The following is a 17,726-nucleotide window of genomic DNA, read 5'->3' as shown; positions in this document are numbered from 1 at the left end:
TAAACCCCCTCTCTGTAAAAAAAAAAAGTACTTTCTTACTTTTTAAACTCAAAAATCTTCTTCCAGTGACTGTAAAGTTTTTTTCCAGCGGAGGGGGGGGGCTAAATACAAGCCCTGGCCAAGGGGTGGGGCGTAGGCAGGATAAGCATGGGTGGGGCTAATATGCCCTGCTCATTCAAATAGGGCTTCATCAGAACGTCAATCACGGCTGATGCCATAGTAGCCTCACCTGCACAGTATTTATTTACTATTCTTTATTCATTATTATTTACCCCCCCCCCCGTTTATTTATTATTCCTGCCCGGTTAGCCCTGTGCTGGAATCCACAACCGCCATACGGTGTTCTAGAATTGTTCAAAATGCAGCTTTTTCGATAAAATTTCCAAGAACGGGCAGATGCCCCCCTCTTGCCCCCCCCTCTACAGACACCCATGACTATGCCCTTAAGATTTTTCGATAAAGTGCATGACCTTAGGTGGACATGGGCCTCTTTCGCTTCCGAATTAACAACTTCCGATATAATTAAAAATATTAAATTCAAAGAAAAAAATTCACTCATAAACGATGAGCAGAGTGTTGGATTAAAATGAAAAAAAAAGGAAAAAAAGGGAGAAGAAAAGAAAAAAATGTGTATTTTAAGAGTCTATTCCATGTGCCGTGAACCAGTTCGGGGTATCGCTTGTCCACCGAGCCATCGCAAGGTCCTGCTCGGAGTTGAAGAGAATTAAACTTTAGATGAGGAACCCTAGTCGAGACATTGTACTTTCTCATCTGCGGAACAAAAGGCAACGTAAACCGAGCCAAAGAAAAGCTAAAAGGGGTTTTGTCTTGGAAATAAAGATGAGGGGATTCTCGCAATCTTTGGAACGTAACGTAATCCGTCGTCCTTCCCTGGTTCCCCTGGCGTCTCGAGCCATCACAATCCCCTCCAGGTTCCTCAGACCCCCCGTGTGCCTCATATTTTTTTAAACGACTCATTAAGACTAAGAGGGTTCTCGGCCGACGGGCAAATCCCTTTCCAAAGGGCGGACGACGTTTCTACTCCTCGGCTTTCTGGAGGACCCTTTTTTAAGAAAAGCCAGGCATCCAATAACCCTAATGGACTGGGTTTAATCCGATCCGACGCCGTCGGTCATACGCGATTAAAGGAAGGGGATACTTTGTTGCCATCTCTGCAATGTGGCGGAGGAGGCGTTGGCAGAATCAAGATACCGGTAGGAATCCTTTTTTTGTTTTTTATTTATTATTACATTTTTGTTAAATGGTCTTCTGGACCTGGAAGCCTTCGTTCAGAAGCCGAGGGGACTGACGGAAAATAAGGTCCTGGGGTAGGTGGTGAAGGAGATGACACAAGGGGTCTGTTGGAGCAAGACATGGGCGAAAGAGGGTGCCCATGGGTGAAGAAGGCAGCGCCAGGCTCTGCAGGAGAGAAGTTGACGTCTTAGGGGTTTACGCTGGAGAAGCGGGTAGATAAAGGCTCTGTAGAAGGGGGGGGGGGCACTGATGTCAGTAAGGTTTGTCTCTAGTAGGGGTCCAGTGGGGCTTGTACCGGCGCTCTGTCATTTAAAACCACGGCAAATGTCATCTCCAGGGAACACAATCAATCTGAAAACAAATAATCTCTAAAAAGAAAATCTCCAACTCCCCATTTTTTTTTTTTTTGGCAGAATTTCAGTTGTCCGCAATATATATATATATATTTTTTTTAAGTTTAGTGGGTTTTTTTTGCTTTAGATATCAGTGGCTTCAAAAAAGTTCAACGTTTTTTTAAAATCTATTTTTTTACCTCCAGTAACGGTCTCTCTCTTTTTTTTGTTTTCTGTTAACCCGAAAGAGCTAATATAAGCCCCCAAATCTGACCATTTTCTTTATCGTGGCTTCACACGACCAGTGCATTTTTTTTTTAATTGGTGAATAGACGCGTCGGTAAAAAAAATAAATAAAAAAAAAAGGATTTACTCACAATATATTACTGTAGGAAAAGTAATTATTAATGAATTATTAACACTCACATGGAAGCAATTTAAATCCCAGGGTGTAAATAATAATAATAAAAAAAGAGTTTTAGTAATTAAACCTCAAAATCACTGCACAGAGTACAATTTCACTTAAGGCAGGGATTACTGCCTGTAATGAGCTTCTGCTGTGGCAATGACATGCATTAATATTAATAGTCTTCCTTTGATCCCTTGATGTTATCAGTTGTGCGGTGGTTTAGATGTGGAATTAGGATTAGGGACACGTTCGCTAAATGCACTTGAGAAGTTAGCATTCATATTTTTCTGATTTGTGCTCCAGCTCCTAGATGGCTTATTGAGCTTCTGGAAAGGGTTAAATAGTAATTATTGCTAAATACCAGCAGAAATAACTGCATTGCAGACCAGTTGCCTTAAAATGTTTCTTAACGCAAACATCTGATCCTTTAATAAAACACAAAATATCTGATTTTTTTTTACGCTGTATTGAGTAAGTATTTTGGGTGATTTGTTCGCTTTACACATAAAAATGCTTGCATGCCCTGATAATCTTAGTTCCTTTGTATGTCCCATATTTACTGTCCCAATTTTATACTTTCTTTACTTACGTGCTACCTGTTACAACTCCTGCTAGGGGAATTACAGAACATGCTTTACTGAGAGGGTGGTAGATAAGTGGAACAGCCTCCCAGCAGAAAAGGCAGAGGTTAGTATCTGAGCATACATGGGATAGGCATACGGCTCCTGAATCTAAGACGAGACCAATGACCGATTGAGGTTTGGGTCTTTACAGCAGGAGAAGCGGACAGACTAGACGGGGGCCGAATCTGTCCATCAACAACCCTCCTGTAAGGCAATTACACCTCTCCGTTTAACCTGTGCTGTCACCCAGCTATCAGATCGGTTTCATGTTAATCTCTCACGTTACAAATCCTCTGACCAATCAATGAAATGCCTTCCAGAAGAGAAAGCGTTCCGGTCTCAGCAAGACCACTGTATATATATATATATATATATATAAATATATACGCTACGTGTAGAGTATACAGCTGTGTATATATATATATATATATATATATATATACGCTACGTGTAGAGTATACAGCTGTGTGTATATATATATATATATATATATATATACGCTACGTGTAGAGTATACAGCTGTGTGTATCTATATATATATATACGCTACGTGTAGAGTATACAGCTGTGTGTATATATATATATATATACGCTACGTGTAGAGTATGCAGCACGTGGACCCCTCTCCTAATTATTGGGTTTAGGGGTTTCAGCCGTCTCCGTAGACAGACATCGGCAGTAGAACGGGTCGCTGCCATAGGATGCCCCCTTTGTGATAAGCCGGGGCATGACATTTCTGCCCTGAAAGATCTGCCCCGGTTCGCTGTAAGTGCCGTTACTGTGACGTGGAGGCATCTAGGAGCTCCAACAGCTCAGCCATGGAGAGGTAGACCACGCGATCTCCTGTCCTCTCCACCATCGCTCAATACAGGGAATCTAAGAAAGAAAGGGTGAGATTTGTTCTAAGCATTGGAGGACCCCCCTCTGTCGCTAACATTACGGGTCCCACCAGCGACGTCGAATGGCGTGACCCAGGGCAGATTTGCCCTATTTGTCTTCTTCCCATATAGCCGAGGGCCAGGGCCGGCCTTGGGGTGTGCGACCTGTGCGGCCGCACAGGGCGCCATGGCAACAGGGGCGCCTGCCCGGGACTTAAATTAAAGCATCGGTTTTTTAAACTTTATTTAACATCCTCCATATTAAATCAAGTTGTTTTAACTTTATTTAACATGGAGGATGTTAAATAAAGTTAAAACAAACAAACAAAAAAAAATGTTTTCATTTAAGTCCCGGGCAGGGGCGCCGATCGGTCGCTCGTAAAGTTTTCAGCGACCGCTCGGCGCCCCCCACACTCTCCATGACTCCGTCTCGGTGCATGAAACGCCGGAATTATTCCGGTGCTCAGCTGTGAAGCGCGCACCGTGGCAGAGCGGGAAGACGGACGGGAAGCTCCCACCGCAGGACTCCGGCAACGAGGTAAGTAAGGATGGGGGGGGCAGTGAGAACGGGATGGGGGGGCGCCAGAGGAGTAGTCCGCACAGGGTCGCCAGAACACTTAAGGCCGGCTCTGCCGAGGGCCACCATATGTCATAGCCCAGGGTTCCATCCGTTGAGGACATCAGAGTATGCTATGGACGGTGAGCTGGATAGGCACAGACCTCCATCGTCCAAATGGGCCGGACAGTCCACATACGAGGATATATTGTGCCTGATCATCGTGCCTGATCTCTGCGAAATGCGTTAAACTTTTTAAATATTGCAGATAAAAGAATGTGCAAATGTTAATGAATTTAAACCTTTTTGCTATTTGTTCTAAAAAAAGAGGCCATTTGTGTTTTCTCTATTCCAACAAGTCGATGTAATATATAAAGCTGCCACTAGAGGGAGAACCATGACTACAGGTAAATGAAGCCGAGGCGCGTGCTTGTTTTAAGAATGTTTATTTTAACGTGTGCTATTAAACACAGATAATAATAACAATAATAAAAATAATAATAAAAATAATAATAATATATCATTTTAGTGGGGTAAATACATATTTTTTTCAAATTTTTTTTCTCTTGGATCCCAATGGAAATTCTAACTGGGATTAGTTATATGGATAAAATATCCATTTATTGGCTCTCTTAGGTCGCAGCTGCCGGTGACTATCCTGGTACCGGCTACGATCATTTACAACACATTCTACAACATTCAACAACAAAATCTAGTGCCTTTTTTAATAAGGGAATATAATTGTTTTTTAATATTTATTTATCGCATTACTATACATTAACGCGTATGTTATTTTACTCAAAATGTCCAAAGAGGGGGTCATTTTGTTTTAGGGGGCCTTACTGAGACTTTTTATGTGACTTTGTGACCTAATGACGGTTATGTAGTTGAGTCCCAGTAAGGGATTTAGATGAAAATATTTAGTTTATTTACGCAGTCTTATTTTAAAATCCGTTCCTTGCTGGGTTTTTAGGGCTGTAGAACCCTGCCAAGAAAAGAGGGGCATCTAGAAAATGCTTCTAGAAGTTTTTTTTTTTTTAAACATAACAACCAATGAAATGGCCCAATCAGCAGGACCATTCTGGGTTTAGAACCATCCGGCCCCTGTCTAGTCGCCCGTTTCTCCTGCTGTAAAGACTCGAGCCTTAATCAGTCGTTGGTCTCGTCTTAGATTCAGGAGCCGTATGTCTCTCCCATGCATGTTTAATTTCCCTCTCTGTATTACCCTCTACCACCTCTGCTGGGAGGCTGTTCCACTTACCTACCACCCTGTGAGTAAAGTAAAACCTGCCTGCATTACATCTATAGTGATAGCACCGCGTTTTATAGACAACATCTTATGTTTCTAGCTCATCTTCTCCATTTGAATGTGAAAGTGCAGCCTATCGAATCCAAATGACTTTGCAGGGATGCTGCACCTGTTACAGACAATTACGGAATAATACGCAGGTATAAATACACTTGACAACGTTAACTAAAAGTTCCCGGCGGTATCTTGGTACTTTTCCCAGGGTTCCTAAATGCATCAATAACCATCTTTTGTTATCTCGCCATCTGCCCTTTAAAAAAACAAAGCACGCCCAAGCATGGCGACCGCAATCTGACGCCATTACCTTTTATTTAACCTAAAGTTTAAGATTCGTGGGGGGGGGAAAGCACTTTTACAAGAATCCGTCTCTATTGATTTATTACAGGGAGCGAAAAAATAAAATAATAATAGCAAAATAAAAATAATAATAAAAATATAATAATATTAATATATATATATAAATACAATTAAAATGTCATTGTTATTCTTAAAAACTAAAATGCATAAGTTCATATATATAGTATATGCATCTTAGGAACCTGGGCATGCGCAGCGTGATTGGATGGAATGCCGTCTAGAATAAAAAAAAGTGTCTCTTGCTCTGTACTTTGGACCTTATACTAATCTATATGGTCACCACCAGCGAGGACTCCAGCTATACGGCATCTCCACCCGTATATAAAACCGGATTCTGGTTACAAAGTTTAAAAATGGTCAGAATATTCCTGCCGATCTCATCATTCCATCCATTGCCCTTCTCATAAGATCATTTGTCAAACTTTGTAAACTTAACACTGTATGTGTCTCACTAGAACAGGGGCGTCCAACCTGCGGCCCTCCTGCTGCTGCAGGACTACATCTCCCATAATGCTCTTTCAGCTAAGGGGTTGGCTGAGGAGGATGGGAGGATGTAGTCCCGCAGCAGCTGGAGGGCCGCAGGTTGGACGCCCCTGCCCTAGAGGTATAGAGAGCAAAGGTGTTATTAACAGGTGGAAAAACATGAATCTTGGCATTAAATTCTCCTGAGCCGATCTCCTTCAGGTCACCCCCTGACCCAAGCCGCCCCTTCCCTGAAACAAAGACAGAATAGCAGATAAAACAAACAAAAACATATTTATTACCAAAAACATAGGCAAAAGCAGCGCTGCCTCATAAGACAGACACAAGAGCCCGGGTGGTCACCTAGCTGAGAACATCCTTCGTTGCCCCCGACCTCATCAGCTAAGCGACACCCCGTGAATCTTCCAGCAACATTTGTAACCTCGTCTCAAGCAGGAGTCCGTCCCTCACCTTATCAACCAAAGGGTTCGGTACTCTTTAATACGCGTTCCTCTTCGGTGGGGCTGTCGGGGACATTAACCTGTCCCTGCCATGTGTCTTAATCTTAGTAAGTCACGTGGTTTCTGGTCACCCAGCTCTGGAGCGAGTGGCCGGAATATATTGAGGTGGAACGGAGTCATCTCTTTATCTGTAAAGCGATCCTGACACCATGAATAATGGAGAGGAAATGTAGTCCAGCGAGATAAGGTAGCCCGGCGGATCTCTTTTCTCATTTTGCTTTCTCTCCTGGTCTCGTGTCATACGAAACAGTGAGTAATTTTTCATGAGGTTACTGACTAGGAAGTAACAGAGACCGGTAGATTTTTTTTTTTCCTTTCGAACCAGAAAAAAGACAAGATCGGAGTTTAACCATGTGCCCTCGCTAGGTCTACTTAATTAAAGAACCCGCGTTTGATTGGACAGTTTCGATATCGGCCGGCCATATCGTTACTCAATTCGACTCGAAGGGTGAAAAAGTCAACAAAAAAAAAAAAGGAACGTATCAATGAATAAGTGATGTCTCCGAAAAAGAAGAAAACACGAAGCCAAGATGAAAGAGAAGATGGTGATGAAGATGGAGATGTCGAAGACAGGAAAGTTAACTTGAAGGGCAAGAGGAAGTCAGCTGATACAAAAAGTCGTGACGAACGAAAAGAAGGGTTCACACCACTTCAGAGTATATTGACGGGTGATGAAGAACCGGAGTTGGAAGAAGACTCTTTGATCAAGTCTAAGAGGAGGTCGAAAGAAAAAGGTCAGGTGAAGGGAAGCAAAGGGAAATTAAAGAAAGAGAAAGCAGGGAGATATGAAGAGGAAGAGCTTACCGATGAAGAGGACATCTTTGTAGAAGGTGACCTCAAAAAAGTTAAGGAGAAAAACAATAATGATATGAAAGAGAAGAGCAAAAAAAAGCGAGATGTGGTGGAGGAGGAGGAAGAAGAGGAAGAGGAGGAAGAAGAGCTGGAGGAAGAAGAAGAGGTTGTAGAGAAGAAAAAGAAAAAGTCCAAATCGAAGGACTCCGGTGGCGATGGAGATGCAAAAAGACGAAAGAAGAAGAAAGAAGAGCAGGAAGGGAATTCGGACGATGAAGAAAGTAATTCGAAAAAGAAGAAGCCAAAGAAGTCGAGCAAGGAGTCGGGAAAAGAAAAAGGAGACAAGAAGAAGGAAACAAAGGAGAAGGGAAAGAAAGTGAAGAAGTTGAGCTACCTTGAGATGTATGAACAGGAGTTGCTTCGATACCATTCGGATAATTCCAACGATGACGAGGAATACAACAAAAAGAAAGGTAAGAGAATAATTCTGTATATAGAACTTTCCAGAAAGCTGGACCATCCGTTCTATAGCTATCCATTATCTATGGAGCCTTTTGATTGTCACAACCTACCATCAATGTGGCTACAACGGTCCCTACCACCTCTACTCAACGGCTTTCCCATCTATCAGGCACCCTCATTCCACATATTAATGAATACGTCCACCCTCGTCACAGCACGATCTCCTCCGTACAGCGTTAAGCACCTTTAGAGATGATATCCCTTGATGCCTCGTATCATCGAACCAGGATTATCAGAGCTGCTTTATATTTTTGCCCCCCAAAAATACGCTTTTCTTAACATTTTAAAACGGAATTGGAAGATTTTATTAAAGCATCGAACGCAAGCTGAATAATTGTACACACAAAACCATTTTAATCCCAATATATAATCCGTCCATTCATTACTCAGATAAAGCTTCTCTATTTGTTTTGAAGACGCATGACCTCGTAAGACAGCGGTCATCTGTTTACTACACGTATATATATGTATATATGTATATGTATATATATATGTGCCTTTGTATGTAAAAACATGGGCTATAGACAAGGTGGACAGGAAAGACGACCGTCGGGGAAAGGTAGACCATCAAGGACTCAGGGTTCCATGTTTTAGACGCTGTCATCATCATCATTTGTGAAGCCAGTCCCCCAACCCTTGCCCTGATGGATCGCTGCAAGCACCTTTTTTTTCACCTGTGGAGGCACTTGATTGACATTTGGTCCTCGCCCTTTATCGCCCGTTGTTGTATTTTGTATCCCCGGTCACTGACTCCGTCCCTCGCCTTCTCCAATTGGCCAAATAGTTACAGGTAGAGCAAAGAATGATATATAGTATCACGTGAAAGGACTGAGTGCAAAGTTTTGAACGTGGTCTCATCGCCACCAATGGAATAGTCTAACTGTAGAAACATAGGACCTGCCGGCAGATCGGCCCCATTCGGCCCCCCGTCTAGTCGCCCGTTTCTCCTGCTGTAGAGACTCAAACCTTAATCAGTCGTTGGTCTCGTCTTAGATTCAGGAGCCGTATGTCTATCCCACCCATGTTTAATACCCTTACTGTATTACCCTCTACCACTTCTGCCGGGAGGCCATTCCACTTATTGCTAAGGATTCTGGTCGCTGATCTGAAAACCAAAAAGGTTGTTTTCTGCACACTAGCCCAATAACTATTTCTAATTTGAAGCTACTGATTTTTGCTTTATTTTGCACCTTTTACTCTCAGCTGCTTTTTGGCACGACGGACCAGATAAATCTGTTACAAAATATATATACGTTGTTGCAATTGCAGTTTTGCACATTTTATCGCTATTTTCACACCAGCAACGCGTATAATGCCCCCCTTATAATACCCCGCCAGCAACACTTATAATGCCCCCCAGCATCACTTATAATGCCCCCCTTATAATACCCCACCAGCAACACTAATAATCCCCCCTCATAATGCTTCCCCAGCAAAACTAATAATTCCCCCCTTATAATGCCCTGCCAGCAACACTTATAATACCCCCCAGCATCACTTATAATACCCCTCTTATAATACCCCTCCAGTAACACTTATAATACCCCCAGCATCACTTATAATACCCCTCTTATAATACCCCTCCAGTAACACTTATAATGCCCCCTTCTAATGCCCCGCCAATAACACTTATAATGCCCCTCTTATAATACCCCACCAGCACCACTTATAATGCCCCTCTTATAATACCCCACCAGCACCACTTATAATGCCCCCCTTATAAAGCCCCCCTAAAAATGTCCCGCCAGCAACACTTATAATTCACCCCACTGTATGATTTTGCAGAAAGGCAGCTTGTAGTCGGGCACGAGAGAGTTTACTCATGGGGGGGGGGCATTTTATCCGCACTCCTATTATACGTGTAAATATTTTTACTAGTACACTAGAACTTTTTGACCATAGCTGACAACAGCCACAAATATGCCGAGACAGTCCAGAAAACGCCAAGGACCACTAACTGCAAAGTGACACAGCGGTTACCGGTACAGGGGGCCAATGGGAGCCCGTGTGACGGTCATGTGATCACTGCGATCACCAATCACATCAAAAGAGCCTTCGATCATAGAGCACAAAGTCCGCTGAGCCATGAAAGGGCCGTTAACGCGGTATAAAAATGGAGCATTTTAGTAATTACGAAATATTTCTTTGAGCAGGACCCTCCCTACCTTATTATGTCCCGTTTACGCATTGTACAGCGCTGCGGAATATGACGGCGCTATATAACTCAATAAACGATGACGTCTGCGATAGAAATCATTTTTTGGGGGTTGAAAACATCATTTTTGCATTTGGTGCACTACTAACCCATTCATTTTACAGCGGAGACACTTTTACTCGTAATATCACCCAAATTAGAATTTTTTTCAACAATAATATTTTTTTCTCTGACAGTATATGAGGTGGTCACCATAACGGGGGATGTCCGGGGGGCCGGTACCGACGCCAATGTATTCGTCACCCTGTTTGGAGAATTCGGGATTACTCCGAAGATTCACCTCACCAGCAAGTAAGTCATCCCAAGTCCATGGGCAAGGCTATAGGCCATCTGGCACACAATGGGTTAATTCCATGAGTCCTAATGGACATGTGATGCGCTACTTTTGACCCCCCGTGTGCCCTTTGTACAGCGCTTCGGATTATGACGGTGCATTCCGAATCACGCAGGGGATCGCTTTCTGTAACGTATGATCGTACCTGGGGACTTCAAGTATTAACCCTTTAAACGCCCACCGTGAAGGTCCTATTGTAGCGACTCGATAATAACTTTTATGAAAAATGTGATTTGTTGGGAGGTGAAGATATTTTGAGTGAATATTAGTGAATATTTTACTTTAATATTGCAAATTGACAAATCTGTCAATAATCAGCATTTACTTTTTTTATGAGTTTAAAATTGAATACATTTTATTTAAAACCAATTTGTTTTAGTTTATGCTGTTCTAAAAAAAGAATTACCCCCTTTTCTAACATTTTTTTTTACCTACACACCCCATACCATGCCGAAGATTGGCCCCCTTTAATTTAATTAAACTCTGTCTAACTATAAAAAAAGAGCAAATTAAACAAAATTATATTTTTTATTAAAAAAACATTGTACGCATTTCGGGGTATACCCAAAGATGTCGCTGGTATGAAAACTGAAAATGAATCTATACATTTTTCTAGAGCAACAATCCAAAAGTGCATTAGTAACTGAAAAGTCAATTAAATTGCTGGGTATTATATACACACTAATGTTCAAATGTTTGGGGTCACAAGAAAATTTCCGCCCGTAACATAATCGCAAAAGTGATTTCTAACCATCAATTATCCTTTTAAACTTAAACTTGGATCAGCGAACACAACGTGCCATTGGAACCCAGAAGTGATGGGAGTGATAAAGAGCCATTGGAACCCAGGAGTGATGGGAGTGATAAAGGGCCATTGGAACACAGGAGTGATGAGAGTGATAAAGGGCCATTGCAACACAGGAGTGATGGGAGTGATAAAGGGCCATTGGAACACAGGAGTGATGGGAGTGATAAAGGGCCATTGGGACACAGGAGTGATGGGAGTCATAAAGGGCCATTGGAACCCAGGAGTGATGGGAGTGATAAAGGGGCATTTGAACACAGGAGTGATGAGAGTGATAAAGGGCCATTGCGACACAGAAGTGATGGGAGTGATAAAGGGCCATTGGAACACAGGAGTGATGGGAAGGGTCTCTGTAGGCCTAAGAAGAGATTCCATTAAAAATCAGCCCTTTCCAGCTACAATAGTCATTTATAACATTAACCCTTTCTGCGCTGGATTTCTGACCCATGATATTTTCTTTAAAAAAAAAAAAAAAAAAAAAAAGGACACTTCTAAGTGACCCCAAACGTTTGAAGGGTAGTGTATATATTTCTTGCCCCAAAAATCAAAATTAAATATTATCTATTACAGAAGCATTTATATAAATAAACTGCTTTTGTGTTTTGTGAGACATTTTATGCATCTCCCTCTTTGATATTTGAAATTTGATTTATATTTCATTAATTTGGTGACTATTTGATTGATTAAAGCTGACATTTTATCCTTACAGCACAGAGAAGAGGTACCTCCGCTATTTTAAGTGTTAGGAGAAGTGACGCCGAGCTTTGCGTTCTGTTCAGAGCGCGGTGTGGGAAATGGTAAAGAAAATACACGGGGTTTCCAACGCCTTTTTTTTTTTGCCATACACTGAAAATGAAAGCTTTTTTCTCGCGATTCCGTCTGTTATCACGCCCGGTCGGTTGGGCAGGAACAATAATGAGGTCATACGTTGTGTCGCTGTATTGCGTTCTTAATGAGCTTAATGAATAGTAATGTCAGCTGTCCCTTTTAATGCCCCTTAAATTTTTTTATGGATACAAGATTTAAAAAAATTCACCCCAAAAAATTGGTATTTTTTTTTAAATAAGGCATTTAATATTTAAAATATATCATGTTGGAACGTTGCATGATATTACGCCCCCGTGCAGGGGTTGAGGCGCGTTTGTTTCTAGGGCAGTTGGCAGCGTGAGTTTTTATTGATTATAATAGACGCATGTGTGTCCTCTGTGTTGTAGTTATAGAAACACAGAAGCTGCCGGTAGATTGGCCCATCCGGCCCCCGTCTAGTCCCCCGTTTCTCCTGCTGTAAAGACTCAAACCTTAATCAGTCGTTGGTCTCGTCTTAGATTCAGGAGCCGTATGTCGATCCCATGCATGTTTAAGTTCCCACTTCTGCTGGGAGGCTGTTCCACTAATCTACCACCCTCTCAGTAAAGCATGTTCTGTATTTGCTATAGTGGGAGTTGTAACAGGTAGCACTGATGGTTTTACCAGTGGCTGCTTAAATGTTAAACTGGGGTCATTCGATGATGGTGTGAGATATCTGTCACCCGACGGTAAATTTATTTATTCCCTCTCTTTTGGTTTAGAAGAGCCCCCGGAGAGAGTGTAAAAGCCTCCATACTGGCCCCAAAAGACTATTTATACACTTTATTTAACCTGTTGACTTAAAAATGGCTCACATCCCCGTTGTGCATTAGTCCCCAGTGGTTTCGGCACCAAGTGGACCCCTATTCATGTGATTGGCGGGGTAACTATCTATTCTAAACAGGCTAGGGTACCAAGCAGGGCCGCCCTGGCAATGACGTGTTGGCCCTGGCACTTTAAGGCCAGCGACTGCCTAATGCGATCAGTGCAACCGACAGCTGGATACGTGTTGCGGCACACCCCACTCCCCGCCCACTTCCGCCCCTCTTCCCGCCCACTTCTGCCCCTCTTCCCGCCCACTTCCCCATGACAAATAGCGTGTGTCCCGCGATCTCAACGGAACCAGCACAAAGTTCGGAATGCGGTCTTATGGCTATACCTGGGAACTTTTGGCCTCCGGCTTCCCGGAGCCTTCCCTTGCGGGACGCGGCCAGGACTGCACACCGACAGGCGGACCCCTGGCGTCAAGGGGAGGTCCCACTGATGTCAGGGGGAGGTCCCCTGATGTTGGTGGGCGGTCCCCTGCCGTCCGGGGGATTTCCCGCTGACGTTAGGGGAGCGTGTCAAGACCCCACTCCCGCGATCCTGGGAATAAACCTGGAGATTTCCCAGGTATGCTTATGGCACCATTTCATTGGTTACTATGGTGATAAGACCACTTTTTACACTGGTTTCAGGCAGGGAAGGTAATAAGATCCTCAATAATGCATTAAAGTTAAAAAAAAAAATGACCGTTTAATGCTTCTGTCTCATCTACGAATATTAATTCATACACAAAACCCTTCCCAAAGATCATTTTTTAATCACGTAACATGGTGTCTCATTTATCATTTTGGCCAGTAATGCTTAATTGTGTGTAAAAGCAATCAATGGTAGGCTGTTGCCATAGAAACCGAAAAAGCTTTTGTGCTGTTTTCTATGATAAAAAAAGTCCACGGCAGCGAGAGCACCTAAGGACACGGGAACGGGATGAAGTTAAAGGAATCCAATTACAGCCAACGTAGAATAATTATTAATTAATAATTCATTGCAAATGCTGAGTCACTGGCGGCAGGCACTCGAAGGGTTACCTGTGAAACGGAGATCTGGGTAGAGATCAGCCTTAATATTCGAAAAGATAAAATTATGAGGTGTCGTGAAAATTTGCTTCAGCGTATTACTAAATTACCCAAAACTGGAGTATTAACGTTTGTGCCAAGTGGAACAGTTTCCCAGAAGAGGTGGTAGAGGCTAATACAGTAATAGAATTTGAACACACATGGGATAGACATATGGCTCCTGAATCTAAGACGAGACCAGCGACTGAAAAAATGGCAGACTAGACGGGGGCCGAATGAGGAAGATCTGCTGTGAAACTGTATGTTTTCATGCAAACTCATTTTATCCCGTTCTGCTGGAATTTTTACCCAATTCATTATACACGAGATTTACAAAACGATCTAATCTACAATGAATCTGTAATTAATCCCTTGACCCGACGCGGATCTCTTTGTCTTCCCGAACCACGTCGGAGAGATTCTAGAATCAGCCTCCGGAGCCAACAAATACTTTCCTTCTTCTTGATTTTAAACCAAAACCAACAAACAAAAAAATCAATATTTCCTTTTAAATTCACAAATTTACACTGTGTGGCAAAAAAAAAAAGGATGGAAAGCCGTGTGTTTTCAGAACGAGAGCCGGTGTTACGTCCCGACGGCGGGAAGAGCTGCATGCACGTTTTCTTTCCTTTACAATGTATACAAAGAAATCCCGGGGGCTTTAACGCAGTCCTCCCCCCATTGAGCGTTATGGTGTGTGGGGGTAAGCTCCTCCCCTCTAGGCTCCTCCCCTTTAAGCCCCTCCCTTACCTTGCTGCTTCACGGGTGGTCTGAATACACGCAGGGGAAACGAGTCACCTGATGTCACATGACCTCACACGGTTACACTAATGCTTTGGGTCATGTGACTTTCGGTAAACTCCATCAGGTGGCTCTGTAAGCCTAAAAAAAAAAAATGATTAAAAAGGAATGTATATAATTCTGAGAGGGGGGGTTGGCTGCGCTGGTGTTGGGGGCCCCCATTGGACAACACTCCCCCACTCTCCGCTATCCGCGGACCCCCGTAACACCAGTGCTTTAACTCTGTGATTCTGGGTGTTTTTAGGATGCGATTGCATCCAAATACATGATATTTCATGCTGTGGTTATAAAGTATCGTATTTGCAATTTCACCGTCTGCAGAACGGCGCAGGTGAAAGCTGCAAACGTCATGTATTTCAAAGAAGAATTTGTGTCTAAAATACATTTTCACTTTGATCCGTTTTGCCATAAAATGTTTTTTTTTCCGATGTCAAAAAAGTTTGATTAAAACTCAAGAGCTTTACTTTTAGGGAAAAAAAAGATTAATTCCTCAGATATTTTTTTTAAATTTTTTTTAAAGTGAAATATGATGATCAAAAAAATGTATTGTTATGCATTAAGTCAGTGGAATAAATTCACAAAAGGGCGATTTGTGGGTCGGTTATGGTGAGATTGAAATAAACCAAAGATATAACAAAAGGTATAGATCAAACAATAATTCATGTGCAGTATTTGGCTAGACAGTAGTTTGTGTGTGTGTGGGGGGGTCCATAGGTGACTAATATGTATCTATAGTGTAGTTATTCGATCCACATACCCTGAAGTCAGGGAATAGGGTGATTTGTGGGTCAGTTATGGGCAGAGTAACACAAACCAAAAATATAACAAAACGTATAGATCAAGTAATAATTGCTCTGCAGTATTTGGCTAGACAGTAGTTTGTGTGTGTATGTGGGGGGTCCATGTAGGATTAATATATATCTACAGTGTAGTCATTCGATCCACATACCTTGAAGTCAGCGACAAGGGTTATTTGTGGGTCAGTTATAGTGAGATATAAATAAACTAAAGATATAACAAAATGTATAGATCAAAAGATAATTGCTCTGCAGTATTTGGCTAGACCGTAGTTTGTGTGTGTGTGTATGTGGGGTTCTATATGTGACTAATATGTATCTATAGTGTAGTCATTCAATCCACATACCTTGAAGTCAGGGAAAAGGGTGATTTGTGGGTCAGTTATGGTGAGATTGAAATGAACCAAAGATATATCAAAAGGCTAGACAGTAGTTTGTGTGTGTGTGTGTGTGGGGGGGTCCATAGGTGACTAATATGTATCTATAGTGTAGTTATTCGATCCACATACCTTGAAGTCGGGGAAAAGGGTGATTTGTGGGTCAGTTATGGGGATAATAACACAAACCAAAAATATAACAAAATGTATAGATCAAATAGTTTGTGTGTGTGTGGGGGGGGGGGGGGGAGTCCATGCAGGATTAATATGTATCTACTGTGTAGCTATTCGATCCACATACCTTGAAGTCAGGGACAAGGGTGATTTGTGGGTTGGTTATGGTGAGATTAAAGTATCTTCTATCATAATGCATTATGGGGGGGTAACCCAAATCCATTCTTCTGCAAGAATGGTCCCCTCAGCCCTGCAGAATGCATAGTTATAGCAGTGACCAGGAATTCATTGTTCCAAAAATCCACCCCCAGAACTTGCATACCCCCCCCCCATGCATACATCAAAAACCCTCCGTAAAAAGATGAACCTCAGCAAACGAATCGTATCCCTTCTATTGATTAATCAGTATTTGAATTTATGGCAAAAAAAGGATAAAGGAAAAAATGTATTTTACCATTTAATGTTAACCATGGCAACGGTTACCGTGTATTAAATGTCTGATGCTACAAAAAAATGTTACAAGAGTATTAAGTAATGTGGATATTTTTAACCTGACTTTTTTGAACGATTTGTTAGGGTTATGGATTCTTTGAGAAGATTTCCAGACATTCCAGTAAAGGGCAATAACCCAAAGTGAAAGGCAAGATGAAAGTTTTGATGGCAAATAAGACTCTCAATCAGCCTACAATCTGGGGTGTGATCAGGAAAATCCTAAAGAGCTAGGTTGTGATTAGTAAAACATTGGTTGTTCATCTACAAGCATAAAAGAGTCCCCAAATGTTTGTGTAAAGCGCACACTTAAAAAGAAAGGCAAGAGGAATATTATGGCGCTATACAAAACAATAAATAATAATAATTATTATTATTATTAATTTCACTAATTTTTGTATGATAAAAAAATTACTTATAAACACAGGGCTCATCGCTAATTTATTTCACCTAAAAGAATCACAGTGTTTATTTCACGCTATTTATTGCATGATTTAGGAAACATGTAACTCATATGACAATGATACAATTGTTACATAGGTAATCGGGTTGAAAAATGACATCATACATCAATCAAATACACATTTAGTTGTTTACAGTTTAGTGAGATATCAGTAATTGGATCTTATCACAGAAACAATGTTTCTCAAGTCGTTGGAGATGGTAAAACCAGAATTATTTGCACATTCAATTCAAAAGTTTGGGGTCACTTTTCCAACCATCAATTATCCTTAATAAAGGGCCATTGGAGCACAGGAGTGATGGGAGTGATAAAGGGCCATTGGAACACAGGAGTGATGGGAGTGATAAAGGGCCATTGGAGCACAGGAGTGATGGGAGTGATAAAGGGCCATTGGAACACAGGAGTGATGGGAGTGATAAAGGGCCATTGGAGCACAGGAGTGATGGGAGTGATAAAGGGCCATTGGAGCACAGGAGTGATGGGAGTGATAAAAGGCCATTGGAACACAGGAGTGATGGGAGTGATAAAGGGCC

The 17,726-nt window shown here is 42.0% G+C and overlaps 1 protein-coding gene across 1 annotated transcript in view; it reads left to right on the top strand.

Moving 5' to 3' along the window:
• The first annotated feature begins 7,197 nt into the window (after positions 1-7,197).
• The window catches only part of LOC149280889 (lipoxygenase homology domain-containing protein 1-like), a 55,130-nt gene continuing 44,601 nt past the window's right edge, over positions 7,198-17,726 (top strand). The window contains exons 1-2 of the mRNA XM_089499990.1: positions 7,198-7,531; positions 10,407-10,521. Coding sequence (XP_089356116.1) covers positions 7,198-7,531; positions 10,407-10,521 — 449 coding nt within the window. The remainder of the gene's footprint in view (positions 7,532-10,406; positions 10,522-17,726) is intronic.

Source organism: Sceloporus occidentalis, unplaced genomic scaffold (assembly GCF_023333645.1).
Source record: "Sceloporus occidentalis isolate IW3139 unplaced genomic scaffold, rSceOcc1.0.p SCAF_144, whole genome shotgun sequence".
Classification (NCBI taxonomy): Eukaryota; Metazoa; Chordata; class Lepidosauria; order Squamata; family Phrynosomatidae; genus Sceloporus; species Sceloporus occidentalis.
The sequence above is the reverse complement of the archived record's forward strand: the minus strand, read 5'-3'. Positions and strand labels throughout refer to the sequence as shown.